Genomic DNA, 13,433 nt, shown 5'->3' with positions numbered 1-13,433 from the left:
CCCCCCGCCGCGAGCCCTGACCACGCCCCTTTGCCGTCCCTCTGCGTCCTCGCCCCGCCCCTCACCCCTCCTCCGCCTTCTGTCTCCGCCCCCTTAGTGTCCAGCTCACTTATCCGCGGACTGCGCTCTGCCCTGCCCCTCCGCACCCACCCTGTTGTCTCTCTCCTCTCTGACCTGCCTCTTGGCACTTTCACGCCTTTCTTCCTCGCCCACTTCCACTCTTTCAAACGGTTCCCCTACTTCACTCATCCTGGTTCCTCCCGCAGCCCTTCCAGTCCCATGGCTCACACTCGAATTCGGCTCCGGCCCGGCCCGCTCTAATTCCCGCCCCCTCCTCGTTCTTTCTCCAGTCACCGAGGCCCTGCTTCCCGGAAACGACACGGGCTTGGATCGTGCGGCCTTCGGCAGCCCGTGCGTCCGCGGTTCGCAGCCCTGGCAGGTCTCCCTCTTCAACGGCCTCAAGTTCCACTGCGCGGGCGTCCTGGTGGATCCCAGCTGGGTGCTTACGGCCGCACACTGCTGGAGAAACAAGTAGGGGGTGCTCCTCCAGGATGTCGCGGAGGGAGAAGGGTTGGCAGCCCGGAGAAGGCGGGAAGGGCCGGGCCCTGGGGTTCTCCCTGCCCGGGGTGGCCTTGGTCTTGGAGGCCGCCCCCTCGTCACCCTACCCAGGTACCTGATGGTAGGAGAAGAGACCGGGCCTGTGCTGTTGCCTCTAGGGGGCGGTGTGGTCCTTCTCTCATTTCTGGGTCCGTCCCTACCGGTTCCATTTAGCCCTAGGCAGGTGTACGCAACCGACAGAAGGCAGAATATGGCAGGTGTCGGGAATTTAGAACTGAAAGAAACGGAGTGCCTCAGGAGTCCCCTCTGGGGAGAAAGGGCAGGACGCCATAGAAAAAGGAAAGAGGGGCTGGGGATTTAGCTCAGTGGTGCCACCTGCCTAGCAAGAGCAAGGTCCCGAGTTCGATCCCTAGTGCCAAAAAACAATAAAAATCAGAAAATAAAAAGATAAAGGAAAGAGTGAGCTCCCCCGGAAGTCCAGTTCCCTCCTTCGGGCCCCTCACTTCTGACTTTGCCCGGCCACTCAGGCAGGGCCGTCTGCAGGAATGTTCTCCGTGTGGCCCTTCTTTTCCCAGGCCTCTGTGGGCTCGAGTCGGGGATGACCACCTGCTGCTTCTCCAGGGGGAGCAGCTCCGCCGGACTACGCAGGCCTTTATTCACCCCAAGTACCAGCAGGGCTCAGGCCCCATCCTGCCCAGGCGGACTGATGAGCACGACCTCCTGCTGTTGAAGCTGGGCAGGCCCGCTGTGCTGGGGCACCGTGCCCGGACCCTGCGGCTGCCCTACACCTGCGCCGTCCCCGGAGACAGCTGCCAGGTGGCTGGCTGGGGGACTACGAGCACCCGAAGAGGCAAGACTGGGGCCCTGCACTCCTGGGTCTGAGGGTCTGAGGGAGGAGGCCTGGGGCCTGGGATGGGCCGTCTTGCATGTGCACGCCTGCGTCCCAGAGCACGGCGCTGCCCCAGGGGTGACCTGGCATCTTCTCCCATCAGTGAAGTACAACAGGAGCCTGAGCTGCTCCAGGGTTACTCTGCTGAGCCCCATGGAGTGCGAGGGCTTCTACCCGGGCGTGGTCACCAACAACATGATTTGTGCCGGGCTGGACCAGGGCCAGGACCCTTGCCAGGTAGAGATGGGCCAGAACGTGTCTCCGATTCATGGAGGGGTACAGGGAGAGAGTGGGAAAGGGTGCCTGGCTCTGCCCCTGCTTACCCACCCTTCACCTCCCCGTCCCCAGTCCTGAGCCTCCTCACCCTGTCCTCAAGCCCTTCCCACCATGAAGCCGTTCCAAAACCCGCGTGCCCGTGTCTCCTGACCCTCTGCGTTCTGCACCCGCTGGAAGCCCCAGGCCTCACCCACCGTGCCCCCGTTCTCCCACGCTAGCACGAACACCTCAGATCCGTTCCACCACACCCAGGGCACCCCAGTGTCACCCCTCAGCTTTACGCGCCCCGCTCTAGCCCTCCTGCCCCCGTTTCCCTCTCATTGCCTCACACCCCAGAGTGGCAGGGCTCACACCGCGGCCCCTTCTTCCTCCCACCCCCAGAGTGACTCCGGTGGCCCGCTGGTGTGTGACGAGACCCTGCAAGGCATCCTTTCCTGGGGCGTTTACCCCTGCGGCTCTGTCCAGCATCCAGCTGTCTACACCCAGATCTGCAAATACACCAGCTGGATCCAGAGAGTCATCCGCTCCAACTGACCTGCAGCCCGGGGCCCTGCACCTCTGTCCCCTGCCTCCCTGCATGCGGGAGCCTCTCTGCCTGTCACACCTGCTACCCTCCACCCTCTCCCCTCTCCATTGCTCACACCGGAGCCCAAGTGCGGAAAACAGAGGCAGAACTTTGTTCACGCAAGGAAGCTGGTGTAGTCATCCAGCCTCTGAGAGATGCGATCGGGCTCACGCTACTGGGCTTCCTGGACCACTCCCTGCCGTGTGACTTGGCAAGCCCAGTACCCTCCCTGGGCCTTGTTTTCCTTGCCCGCAAAATGGGGACAGTGCAGTGCCTTAGACATGTCTCGAGGAGCTGATGAAATTTGCACGTGACTCTTTCTGGTCACTGCCGTGGCACTCCGTGATCTGTGAGCGCTGACTAAACATTATTATCCTCCTGATCACTTCCTGGTTCAAGCATGATGATTATTTCCGGATGCAGTGCCCTGAGGTGGTCTCCAACCTGGTCTCCAGTGAGATTCACACTCCCCGTGCCTCTCTGAAGCCTCAGGAAGCACCTTTGAAAGATCTCCTCCTTTCCTCCCAGTGTTCCCCATTCCTGAGTCCACCCAACACCATCAGGTCCTGGCCCAAGCTGCCTGGCTCGTTCTCAAGCTCAGGGGACCATGGGAACTCGGGAACCCACCCTGGCTCCAAACCGGTCACGATGTCCATACCCAGAAGCCTCCCTCTGAAGTCCCACGGAAACCTTTGGTTGCCTTGCTATTCATTGGCCTTGAGATTTTGTCCCAAAAGCTCAGGAGCGTTTTCTTCTCCCTCAGGTGATCTGGGATCTTATTTCCATCCTGGGCTGGGACTGGAGTGGGGTGAGGGTGTTACACACACAATCCAGGCAAAGCCCGTAGACACTGAGTTTCCACTAAACGGGACACTGGCACCGCCCACGGCTTCCCCAAAAGCCGGGTCTGTTTTTGTTCCCCCTTCAATCACCAAGTTCTCAAGCGCCCGCTCTGTACCAGGCCCGGCACTGCACAGTGGGGATGTGGCAGTGACCACAGCCAGGCCCCCCGCTCCCGCTCCCAGAGAGCCCGAGATGGCCGTGCGAGGTCCACGGGCGGGGTCGCCGTCCCTCTCCCTCCGTGCCCTCAGCACACCCAGGAAATGTCAGCCTAGTCTGTCGGGCAAGGCTGTCACCGGGGGACCCAGGCAATGTGGGTGGGAACTCCCCAGGGACTCACAGCTGCAGGCTGCTGGCCGCTGCTGAGTGTCATGAGTCACGTCCTCTGCCAGCTCCTACCCTCAGGAAGCTGCTCGTCAGGTGCGGGACACAAAGGCGAGCCTTACGTGCCTGGCATTCAGCTCTGCACTCAAAGACGCCTCCTCCAGGACTCCCCTGGGTGAAGAGTCACTGATCGCATCGAATTCACTCTGCCTCTCTCTTCACACAAGCACCACGCCTGACGCTCTCACATTTCTGCGTAGCTCTTGGTCTCTGAATCCCTGACATGCACACACATGGAGCCCACGAGGCCAGGGGCTCAGACACTTGCTCGCACTGTTTTCTAAGCCCTATGTCAGGCGCAGGAGCCCCTCGGCACGCTGTTGAATGGACAGGTAACGTGTGCTAAGAGAGGAGGGGTGATGTACACCTCAGAGGGCCACAAACTGCCTGCAGGACTGAGGGAAGGCTTTTCACACAAAAGGACATTCTTGTGGGGTTTTAAAGGACATGTAGGAGGCAGGCACAGCAGTGCATTCCTGTAATCTCAGGACTCTGGGAAGCTGAGGCAGGAGGGTGTCAAGTTTGAGCCCTGCTCGGCAAACTTAGCAAGATTCAGTCTCAAAAAATACAAAGGGCCGGAGATGTAGCTCAGTGCAAGGGCCCAGGTTCAGTCCCCAGTGCCACGAAACCGATCCATCAATTTTTTTTTGTACCTTGTGCTTCCGAGGCAGACAGCAGAATCACTGAGCTAAATTGCCAGCCCCATCAATCAAATTCTTAAAAAATGTCTAAGTAAAAGACATGCACGGGTTCACCAGCTGGAGAAGGAAGTATGTTTCTCAGTCATCCTGCGATCTTGCGTCCATTACCTGAACTCCCCCCCCGTCAGCTGCCCCTCTGTAAAATGGGAACAGATGTTCAGTTGAGACTCATGAACTCAAGTAAGATACCATGTACATATGAACCCTGTGCCTATCACCAGGCACAGGGAAACCATCAATAAAGGTAGCTACTGAAATTTTTAATTTAGTTATTTATTTATTTACTTTGTACCAGGGATCAAACTCAGGACTTTTTACCTGGCAGGAAGTGGCGCCACTGAGACAAATCCCCAGCCCCCCACTGATGTCTGCAGAGGCAGTGAGTGTGGCACGCAGCACAGGGTAGATGTCCATTCGCTGGCCCCAGGACGTCCCTGTCCCAGGTGGGTGGCGTGTCCTCTGGAGAAGGCCGCCGGGGACACGGCACAGGAGGGACGTGTTTATGGGACACAGCGTCTGCAGCAGGCACCGGTGTGACGGAATTCACAGGGCCCCCTCTGCCCTGGCTGCACTTCTGCCTAACAGATGGAGAACCGGGGGTCTGTTGACTCGCCCTAGGTCACATTTCTCAGCTGTGCCCACACTGACGTGAGACTCAGACCGCCCAGTTCCTGAGACCGTGCTCCCAGCTACACCACCATGGTGTGCGAGCTTTCTTGACAAGGGAGCTGGCAAGCAGCGGAAATCTGGAAGAGGCTTCCAAGTGCCAGGGGGAAAGCAAGGGTTGACTTTGCCAGGAGAAATCAGACAAGATATCTTGGTGAAGGGGCATTTAGGTTGGGTCTTGAAGGATGAAGAGGAGTTTACCAAAAAAGGCGGGGAGGCTATGGAAAAAGACATTCACTCATTGCATGGAAGTGTTCTGAGGCATTCCAGGAGCCCAGCCCAGAACTGCGTGATCCCAGAGGCACTGAGATGAGTCACACCTGGGCTTGGCTCTCAGGGGCTACCCATCTGCTGAGCAGACACTGAGAAGAGGAAGGGAGGCTGGGGTGACAGGAGCGATGGGCTTCAGGCTCGGGCAAAGATGCGAGGGTTCCCTGGGTCTTCGAGAGGCGGAGCTAAGCAGAAGTGGGCCGGTCTCTTAGGACTGGGAGGCCCTGTCCCAGGGAAGGGCGGAGGGTCTATGTCCCTGGCCCCCTCTGTCTTTCTCCTTGCCTTCCGCTCTTGCCTCCTCTTCCTCCCTCTCTCTCCCTGGTCCTTCCGGGTCTCCACCTCTCACCTCGTGATCTTTCTCCCATCTGTTCTTGCTTTCTGGGTGGCTCCCTGCACCCCTCTATCTGCCGTGAGGCTGGCTGGGCCCTCCCAGAACAAACCTGCCTACCTCCTAGGATCTCACTGAGGCTTCCTCCTCCTCCCCCAGGCCAAAAAAGATTCTGGGTCCAGACCCCGAGCCCGAGGTCAGGGAAAGAGACGCCCACAGCCTCGCCACGCCCCACTTACCCTTCCGTTCTGGTTCAGCTACAGCCAGCTGCCCGACTGGGGCTCACCTCAATTAGGGGGTTTCCTTGCACCCATCTCCCCTCCCAGGCCTCCATCACAGCCCCGGGGCTTCCCCTCCCTGGGGACATTTCTCAACCCTGCTTAATCACTGGGGCGGCCTCAGGGAGGAGGAAGCCAAACCGGCCAAGGGCTCATCATAAAGAAGCCCGCACACCAAGCCTGGCCCAGGACCCTGCGCTCAGAAGTCATGAAGCTGGTATTCGCAGGGGCTCTGCTCTCCCTCCTGGCCGGTGAGCCCCCACCCCACTGCCCCTACCCTGGCCTTCTGCACCCTGCCCTCCACACTCCTCAGTACCCTCCCCTGGGCCCTCCAGGTCTGTTCATCACTGGCCTTCTGCCCTCACCCCACCCCAGGGCACAGCTGGGCAGACACCCGGGCCATCGGAGCTAAGGAATGTCCCCGCAACTCACAGCCCTGGCAGGCTGGCCTCTTCTTCCTCGGCCGGCTCTTCTGTGGGGCAACGCTCATCAGTGACCGCTGGCTGCTCACGGCTGCCCACTGCCGCAAGTCGTGAGTACAGGAATGGCTGCCCTGGGCAGGGGGCTGGGGGCCAGGGGGGGGGGGGGGGGGGGGGGGGGGGGGGGGGGGGGGGGGGGGGGGGGGGGGGGGGGGGGGGGGGGGGGGGGGGGGGGGGGGGGGGGGGGGGGGGGGGGGGGGGGGGGGGGGGGGGGGGGGGGGGGGGGGGGGGGGGGAGAGCCTTAGGCAGGAAAGAAGGCATGTTTGATGCCACAAATCCAGCTCAGGATTACCACCAAGGTGAACCTTCCCAAATTCCCAAATTCCAGATCCTGAAATACCTGGCTCTAAGAGTTTTGAGAGAGTCTAAGGGCCTTCTGGTTGGAAGTTTAGGCTATTAAAATCCTAACCTCTGACCCCGAGAAAGCCAGAATTACAGAATCTTAAAATCTAGGGCCCATGAAATCCTAGAATCGTAGATTCATTGAGTGTTAGAATAATCTTAGTGGTCTGGGCCAGTGCTGCCCCAAGGAAATGCAACACCACTCGCTCATGTTTTCTAGGAGGATTGCAAGTTGAAGCCCAGTCTGGGCAACTTAATTATTATGACTTCTGACCCCGAGAAAGCCAGAATTACAGAATCTTAAAATCTAGGGCCCATGAAATCCTAGAATCGTAGATTCATTGAGTGTTAGAATAATCTTAGTGGTCTGGGCCAGTGCTGCCCCAAGGAAATGCAACACCACTCGCTCATGTTTTCTAGGAGGATTGCAAGTTGAAGCCCAGTCTGGGCAACTTAATTATTATGACTAATTTAATATAAGATTTAACTGGACATACTCAAAATATCATTTCAGTGTGTTCTTAAATAATTATGAATGCAACAGTTAGTTTTTCCTTTTCTTTCTTTCATATATATATATATATATATATGGTGGGACTTCAAAATCCAGCATGAATTTCAGGCACAGGACACATCTAAATTTGGACTAGCCACATTTCAGGTGTTTGATGGCTGTATTGGTCAGTGTTAGTTTCAGAGTATTATTGGCTCCCTGAACATAGACACAGTCCTACAATACTGTCAGGCATAGAATTCTAGAGCCTTGACTGAGAGAATTTTAGGAAATATGTAGAATCTTGTGGTGTAATATCCCAGAATTCTATAATTCCAGTTTTAAAAACCAGGATGCTTTAAGCTGGAGAACAATGAAGTCTTAAACGTTTAATTCTAAAATTTATAAAACCACAGGTTTATTAGATATCTATAATGATAAAATTTTAGTCTTATTGCCCCAAAATATTAAAACTCTAATTTCTTTAAGTATTAGACTTAAGGCAGATAACTTTAAAATGTTGGATGTTCTGGGCCGGGGATTTAGCTCAGTGGTTCCGGCGCCTGCCTTGCAAGCACAAGGACCCGAGTTCGATCCCCAGTACCAAAAAAAAAAAAAAAAAAAAAAAGGATGTTCTGCCAGACAAATACAGACTGTTAGAATCTTGGATCCATAAAATTCTCAAACTTGAGCCTCATGAAATTCAAGAACCATGGAAAGTGGAGTGTTAGAATTTTAGAATTCTTGCCAGGCATGGTGGTGCACGCCTGTAATCCCAGCACTCAGGGGGTTGAGGCAGGAGGATTGCAGTGAGTTCCAGACCAGACTGGGCTACATAGTGAGTTCCAGGTCAGTCTCAACTACATAGTGAGACCCTCAAAAAACCAAAAAAGAAAGAATTTTAGAATTCTTGAATGTTAGATTCTGGGCATTCTAATAGAATCACAGAATCCACGTGAAACAGGAGTTCTTTTCTGCATTGTCTCTGAACGAGGGCCGTCCACACTGTTCTATAGTCTTCCATCCAAGAATACAGCACTTATGTCCAATGGGATGCCGGCTGGGAATTTCCCATCATGCACCGCTCCATGATCTCTTTTAACTTCTGCCTGCATCTCAGGCTAGACAACAGGGCTTAAATTTAGCTCCAAAGCAAAAGAGGGAAGAAGGAGAGACAGCAAGATGAAAGAAGTCAGAGGCTAGAATGGGGTGGAGGGGATAACTTTTCCAACCCAGAGCCAAGATCACAAAAGCATCAAAGAGGGACAGAGAAAAAAGGAAGATCTCACCTCAGGACTTGGGAAACTGAATTCTCAGTCATTAGCCTGGTGCCTAAAGTCAGAGGTCAGAGGCTGTGAAATAGACATGTAGACCTCCAGAGGGCCCCCAACTGTTCAGAGCAGAATATGTGGGCCTGGCCTGAAGCGAGAAGGCCCCAGGCTGGATCTCAGGAAGAAGTGTAAAAAAGCCCAAGGTTATAGATGACCCCCAATTAGGGAATTTTCCATATCCTGTCCCCTTCCACACACACGCCCCCAAAACATCCTCCGAGTCACTCCCACAGAAGCCACCAGACGTGTGGGGACAGGGGTGGGGCTGTTATTGTGTGATAGGTGGGGCCCCCACAGGCCCACAAGGTTTCCAGGGGACCCAGGTCACCACTGAGGCTCCAGACAGGGCCGTGTAGAAGGAGGCTCACGTCACAGGCACAGTAAGTTCAGAGAGACGCTTTGCGGAAGAGCTACAAAGGTGAGGCAGAAGGAAGTCAGAGTGGGGAGCAGGGATCCAGAGGATGTGTGGCATCCGGAAGACCACGCACCACGCTGCTGGACAGAAAAAAAGACCGGGGCTGAGAAGTGCCCAACACCCCACCGCCCCTCGGCGTGACCCCCAAAGTCTGTCCCTGCAGGCACCTGTGGGTCCGTCTCGGGGAGCACCACCTCTGGCAGTGGGAGGGTCCAGAGCAGCTGTTCCTGGCCAGAGACTTCTTCCCCCACCCCGGGTTCAACAGCGACCTCAGCGCCAATGACCACAACCATGACATCATGCTCATCCGGCTGCCCAGGCGGGCGCGCCTGGGGCCTGCAGTGCGGCCCCTCAACGTCAGCGAGACCTGTGTCTCCCCGGGCACTAAGTGCCTCATCTCAGGCTGGGGGGCGGTGTCCAGTCCCAAGGGTATGGCCTTGCCCCCAACACACCCGGCGGCCTGCGTCTCAGGCCAGGGTCTGTTCTCTGCCGTCTCATCATGCTCATCCGGCTGCCCAGGCGGGCGCGCCTGGGGCCTGCAGTGCGGCCCCTCAACGTCAGCGAGACCTGTGTCTCCCCGGGCACTAAGTGCCTCATCTCAGGCTGGGGGGCGGTGTCCAGTCCCAAGGGTATGGCCTTGCCCCCAACACACCCGGCGGCCTGCGTCTCAGGCCAGGGTCTGTTCTCTGCCGTCTCTCAACATCTCAAGCGCTGTCAACTTTGAGACTCATCATTTTGTGAACTGCTCAAAGTTGGGAGAGGAGTCCCTTGGACGGTGTGACAGCATTGACCGGAAGACACATCCAGACTTTAGAGATGCTCACATGTGGACACCTTTGAATCCCAGAACTGGAACCAAGCACATCTCTCACAGCCCCGTGTCAGCAACCTGCTGGGCAGCCACTGAGTTTTCAGTGTCTTAAGAAAAAGCCTGCGTGGGCTGTCACTGATACCTAAAACCTGTGTGTCTTATGTAAAAGCCAGGTTTCTGGATTCACTTGAAAAGGTCAAACTTCCCAAAGTAGCAACCCCTGGGAAGCCAGGACAGACGGACACCTTCCCACCAGATGCAGGTCCACTGCCGCTCACCCCGCCAGCGGCTGGCTGCCCGCACTGCTTACCCAGAAAGCCCTTTGGTGCATCTCGGTGTGCAGCTGCATGCGGGTGTTCTACACCCCTGACTGTCCGCTGAACGTGGGGCGCCATCTTCGTCTATATCCAGTGCCTCCCTTCCCTATCGGTGATCATGTGACCCTTTACTGCACCGTCTTCCCCTGCTTGGTGTCCCTGGGTCTGTTTTCCCACATTTCTTCCCCTTAAGAGGCCTGTTTTCTGAGTCACACACGTGCCTCGTCTCTTATTCTCTGCGTCTTTCTGTTTCTCCTCCTTTTCCTGACCTCTCTTCCGGCCCCTGTCCTTCTGCTACTCTTCTATGCTGTGACTGTCCCCGCTCTCTGTCTGTCTTCACTGTTGGGCCACAGCTCTCTGGGTCCTCCTGGGAAGGGAGGGTGCAGTGAGGGGTCCGATGTAGGGGGACAGCTACTGACCCTCTGCGATCTCCTGCCCACAGTGCAGTTCCCGCTCACGCTGCAGTGCGCCAACATCAGCATCCTGGAGCCCACACTCTGTCACTGGGCATATCCGGGCCACATCTCGGACACCATGATCTGTGCCGGCCAGTGGGAAGGGGGCCGAGGCTCCTGCCGGGTGAGACTCAAGGGGGGCCGGGCCACAGAGGGTGCTGGGACTTGGATGAGGAGACAGCTGGAGGCTCTTGGATCTGAAACAGGAGGGGTCGAGGGTCCAGACTAGAGTCCTGGGGATGTGTGGCTCTCTGAGCTTTTACTCCTGGATCTGAGAGAGAAGAGACTGGAGAGCCGGACTCGTGGGTGCTGGGGAGGAGGGTGTGACTGTGTACAAGGGGTGACTACTGAAAAATACAGTGAGGGTTTACACCGACATATTTATTACAGTAAAAGACACGGCTACAAAACAGCTCCCCTTGCTTCAAATATACCTATCCCACGGTTCTTGCTACTTTCTTTGGGCGGGGGACTGAGGATTGAACTCAGGACCCTGCGCTTTCGAGACAGACAGTGGCACCCGAAGCAGTTCTGGACGTCCTCCGTTCTAGAGATCCTCTTTCCTGAGTGTCTTTACAAGATAGGATCAAAAGTAAGGTGAATGCTGCTGCCAGGTGCCATGCAAAGAAAGGCAGGCTCATAAAAATATTACGGTATATCCCCCTCCACCTTTCTCACGGGATCTGGTACCATTCGACTTCTGCCTCCTCTGCAAAGTCAAATGACCAGGAAAGGTCAGCGTGGCGTCGAGGCAGGCAGGAGAGCACAACTAAAGACATTCATGACAGAGGACTTCCAGAACTGTTCCAGAAAGTGGCAAAAACCACGGGCTAAGTGTGTTGGAAGACGAAGGGGGGTATTTTGAGGGCTATTAATAACAATGTGCCTTTCACTGTACTACAAACTTTAAACATTCGATCGCCCCTGGTAATAATGTTGAACAGACAGAGCTAACAGTTTCTGCTCTTCTCCGGCTCACAGGGTGACTCTGGGGGCCCCCTGGTTTGCAACGGGGCCCTAGCGGGCGTGGTGTCTGGTGGCAGTGAGCCCTGCTCCAGACCCCGGCGACCCGCCGTCTACACTGGTGCATGCCACTATTACGACTGGATCAGGAAAACCATAGAGGAAAACTGAGTCCCTAAGGAGTCATGGCAGGTCTCCAGCCGCAAGAGTCTCCGCCCTGGACCTCGGGTTGCCTGGGAGACCAAACTCTGAACACTCAGACTCAGCCCCTCAAGCTCCGCCCCTGGGCATCGCCCCCCACCATGTGGCCACGCCCCCTCAAACCGGAGCCGGGGCAGGGGACCTAGGATTTAACCGAAAATTAGCACCGCCTGGAACGGTCCGACTGCGGCTCCGCCCCAAGGAACACGCCCAGTAAATAGTCCCGCTCCCCTAATTTTGCCCAATGGGGCCTCTCTTCTGGACGCCACTCCTGGCCCCGCCCTCCATGACGTCAGGCCGCATCGGCTCCGCCCACGTGTCTGCTCAGCCGGTGTGGGCCCCGCCCCTCGTGGCCCTGCCCTGGGCGTGTCCTGGGTTCGAATCCGAGCGGGGACTTCACGAGGAGGAGGCGGGGCGGGAGTCGATGCTTTTCAGAGCCAACGGGAGATTTTACAATAAACTCGCTTTCCTTCTGCCTGCGCTGTGATGGGGAGGGCGACCGGTGGGCGATGAGGGGCCAGCGAAGCAGTTCCCCCCTGGAGCCCGCGTGAGTCCGGCCACAAGTCTGTCTCCATCACCCCTATTGCAGCAAGGCCATGAACCCCGCTTAGACTGCTCCCGCCACTCCCAGGGCAAGAGTAAACCAGGTCACGGTGCCTCCCAAACCTGCCTTCCCAGATCCCGCACTTCAGGCGGGCAGGCCCGGTCCGCCCTCAGAAGACTCAAGACGCCTTTTTTTTCATTCTGTGTTGCTAGCAGCAGCCCCCTCCTCCCACCAGATCGGGCTCCATGCCCTTCCTTCCAAAGGCCGTAGGAAGCCCCTCCCGGCTCCGCCCCAGGGGTCCAGACGCCATCCCCTCCCTCCACCCCAGGGGGCCCGGCCCAGATCTTTCCGGGGATCCGAGCTCTAAGCCCTGCTCTCTAACCTCAGAGTCCGAGATTCCATTCCATCCCATCCTCGCTCAAACTGCGGTTCAGCCCCTCCACCCTCCTGCACAAACTCCCGGGGTTCCCAGAGGCTTCCCCGGCTCTGGTGCGGGAGGAGGCGGGGCAGAAGGCGGGGACTCCGGGTTAAAAGGCTGCAGACTCGCGCACTGGGCCGGCAGCTGTGAAATACGGGCCTCTTCCGCAGAGTCGCAATCAGCAGGTGACCCCGCCCCCCGGATTCTGGAAGGTGAGGTGGGAGGTGCTCGGACTTGGCCTCGGGCCCAGGGACCCCTCCTTCCTCCCCAGCGCGCAGGACCCCAGCCTCACACCCCACCACCTCCCCTCCCTCACTACCAAGCTTCCGGACCCCAGCTGCCTCCTCTATCCCCTCTGTCCATCTGTCCTTAGACCCAGATCTCCAAACCCAGTTTCCTTCCAGCTTGGCCTGTAGGAGGCGCTCCCCCATCCACCGCCATACTTAGATTCAGCAGCTGAGGCTTACATCCCCATCTTCCTGAGGCAGGACCCAGAACAGCTCCGGAAATCCTGCCCCCTCCTCAGTCCCAAACCCCGAGGGAGAAGTCAGGCACCCCTTCCGGACTCAGCCCCACCCTGGTACGCCCCCCACCCTGCTCAGGCCTGATGTGGACGGTCCTGCTGCTGCTGCTGCTGGCCTCTTGGGCAGGTGAGGGGCAGGGGCGGCACAGAGGAGACGGGGTGCTGGGGAAGCTGTGTGCATGCCTAGGGGGGGTGGGGTGCGCAGGGTGGCTGGGAGGGGATGGGAAGCCTGAGGCTGGGGCTCTCAGAGAGGGTGGAGCCACAGAGCCTGTGTCTGAGGGAGGAGTGGCAGGAGTACTCAGAGGGGATGCAGCCAGGGTGTGTTGTGTGGGTGATTGGTCACCGGCTCCCGTGGGTGGGTGCGCACGTGTGTGTGTGCGTGTGTG

The 13,433-nt window shown here is 57.4% G+C and overlaps 3 protein-coding genes across 4 annotated transcripts in view; all 3 read left to right on the top strand.

Annotated features, from left to right (window-relative positions):
* Positions 1-4,131, top strand: part of LOC104873790 (kallikrein-10) — a 4,974-nt gene extending 843 nt beyond the window's left edge. Inside the window, exons 2-5 of the mRNA XM_010640618.3 lie at positions 351-531; positions 1,134-1,408; positions 1,551-1,684; positions 2,105-4,131. Of these exons, the coding sequence (XP_010638920.1) occupies positions 351-531; positions 1,134-1,408; positions 1,551-1,684; positions 2,105-2,257 (743 nt within the window). The 3' untranslated portion in view covers positions 2,258-4,131. The remainder of the gene's footprint in view (positions 1-350; positions 532-1,133; positions 1,409-1,550; positions 1,685-2,104) is intronic.
* A 1,832-nt stretch (positions 4,132-5,963) lies between these two features.
* Positions 5,964-11,532, top strand: Klk9 (kallikrein related peptidase 9). Its single transcript, XM_010640619.1, has 5 exons — positions 5,964-6,006; positions 6,131-6,287; positions 8,979-9,244; positions 10,386-10,522; positions 11,380-11,532. Exons 1-5 carry the CDS (start codon positions 5,964-5,966, stop codon positions 11,530-11,532), a joined length of 756 nt encoding a protein of 251 aa, XP_010638921.1.
* Positions 11,533-12,672: 1,140 nt separating this feature from the next.
* LOC104873793 (kallikrein-8) overlaps positions 12,673-13,433 on the top strand; it is a 4,493-nt gene continuing 3,732 nt past the window's right edge. Inside the window, exons 1-2 of one of the 2 annotated variants that reach the window (XM_033765919.1) lie at positions 12,673-12,736; positions 12,918-13,174. In XM_033765919.1, the coding sequence (XP_033621810.1) occupies positions 13,132-13,174 (43 nt within the window). In that variant the 5' untranslated portion in view covers positions 12,673-12,736; positions 12,918-13,131. The remainder of the gene's footprint in view (positions 12,737-12,917; positions 13,175-13,433) is intronic. The other variant, XM_019210093.2, reaches the window with a different exon arrangement.

The sequence above is a fragment of the Fukomys damarensis genome, unplaced genomic scaffold (genome assembly GCF_012274545.1).
Source record: "Fukomys damarensis isolate Sample0158 unplaced genomic scaffold, DMR_v1.0_HiC HiC_scaffold_19, whole genome shotgun sequence".
Classification (NCBI taxonomy): Eukaryota; Metazoa; Chordata; class Mammalia; order Rodentia; family Bathyergidae; genus Fukomys; species Fukomys damarensis.
Note: the sequence above shows the minus strand (reverse complement) of the source record. Positions and strands in the feature narration are given on the sequence as shown.

Excerpts from the sequence above, each read along its gene's own strand:
- Klk9 (XM_010640619.1), top strand. The coding sequence starts at position 5,964 with ATGAAGCTGGTATTCGCAGGGGCTCTGCTCTCCCTCCTGGCCG. Across the intron at positions 6,007-6,130 it reads TCTGCTCTCCCTCCTGGCCG|GGCACAGCTGGGCAGACACC; the intron begins GTGAGCCCCCAC and ends ACCCCACCCCAG. Across the intron at positions 9,245-10,385 it reads GGCGGTGTCCAGTCCCAAGG|TGCAGTTCCCGCTCACGCTG; the intron begins GTATGGCCTTGC and ends TCCTGCCCACAG.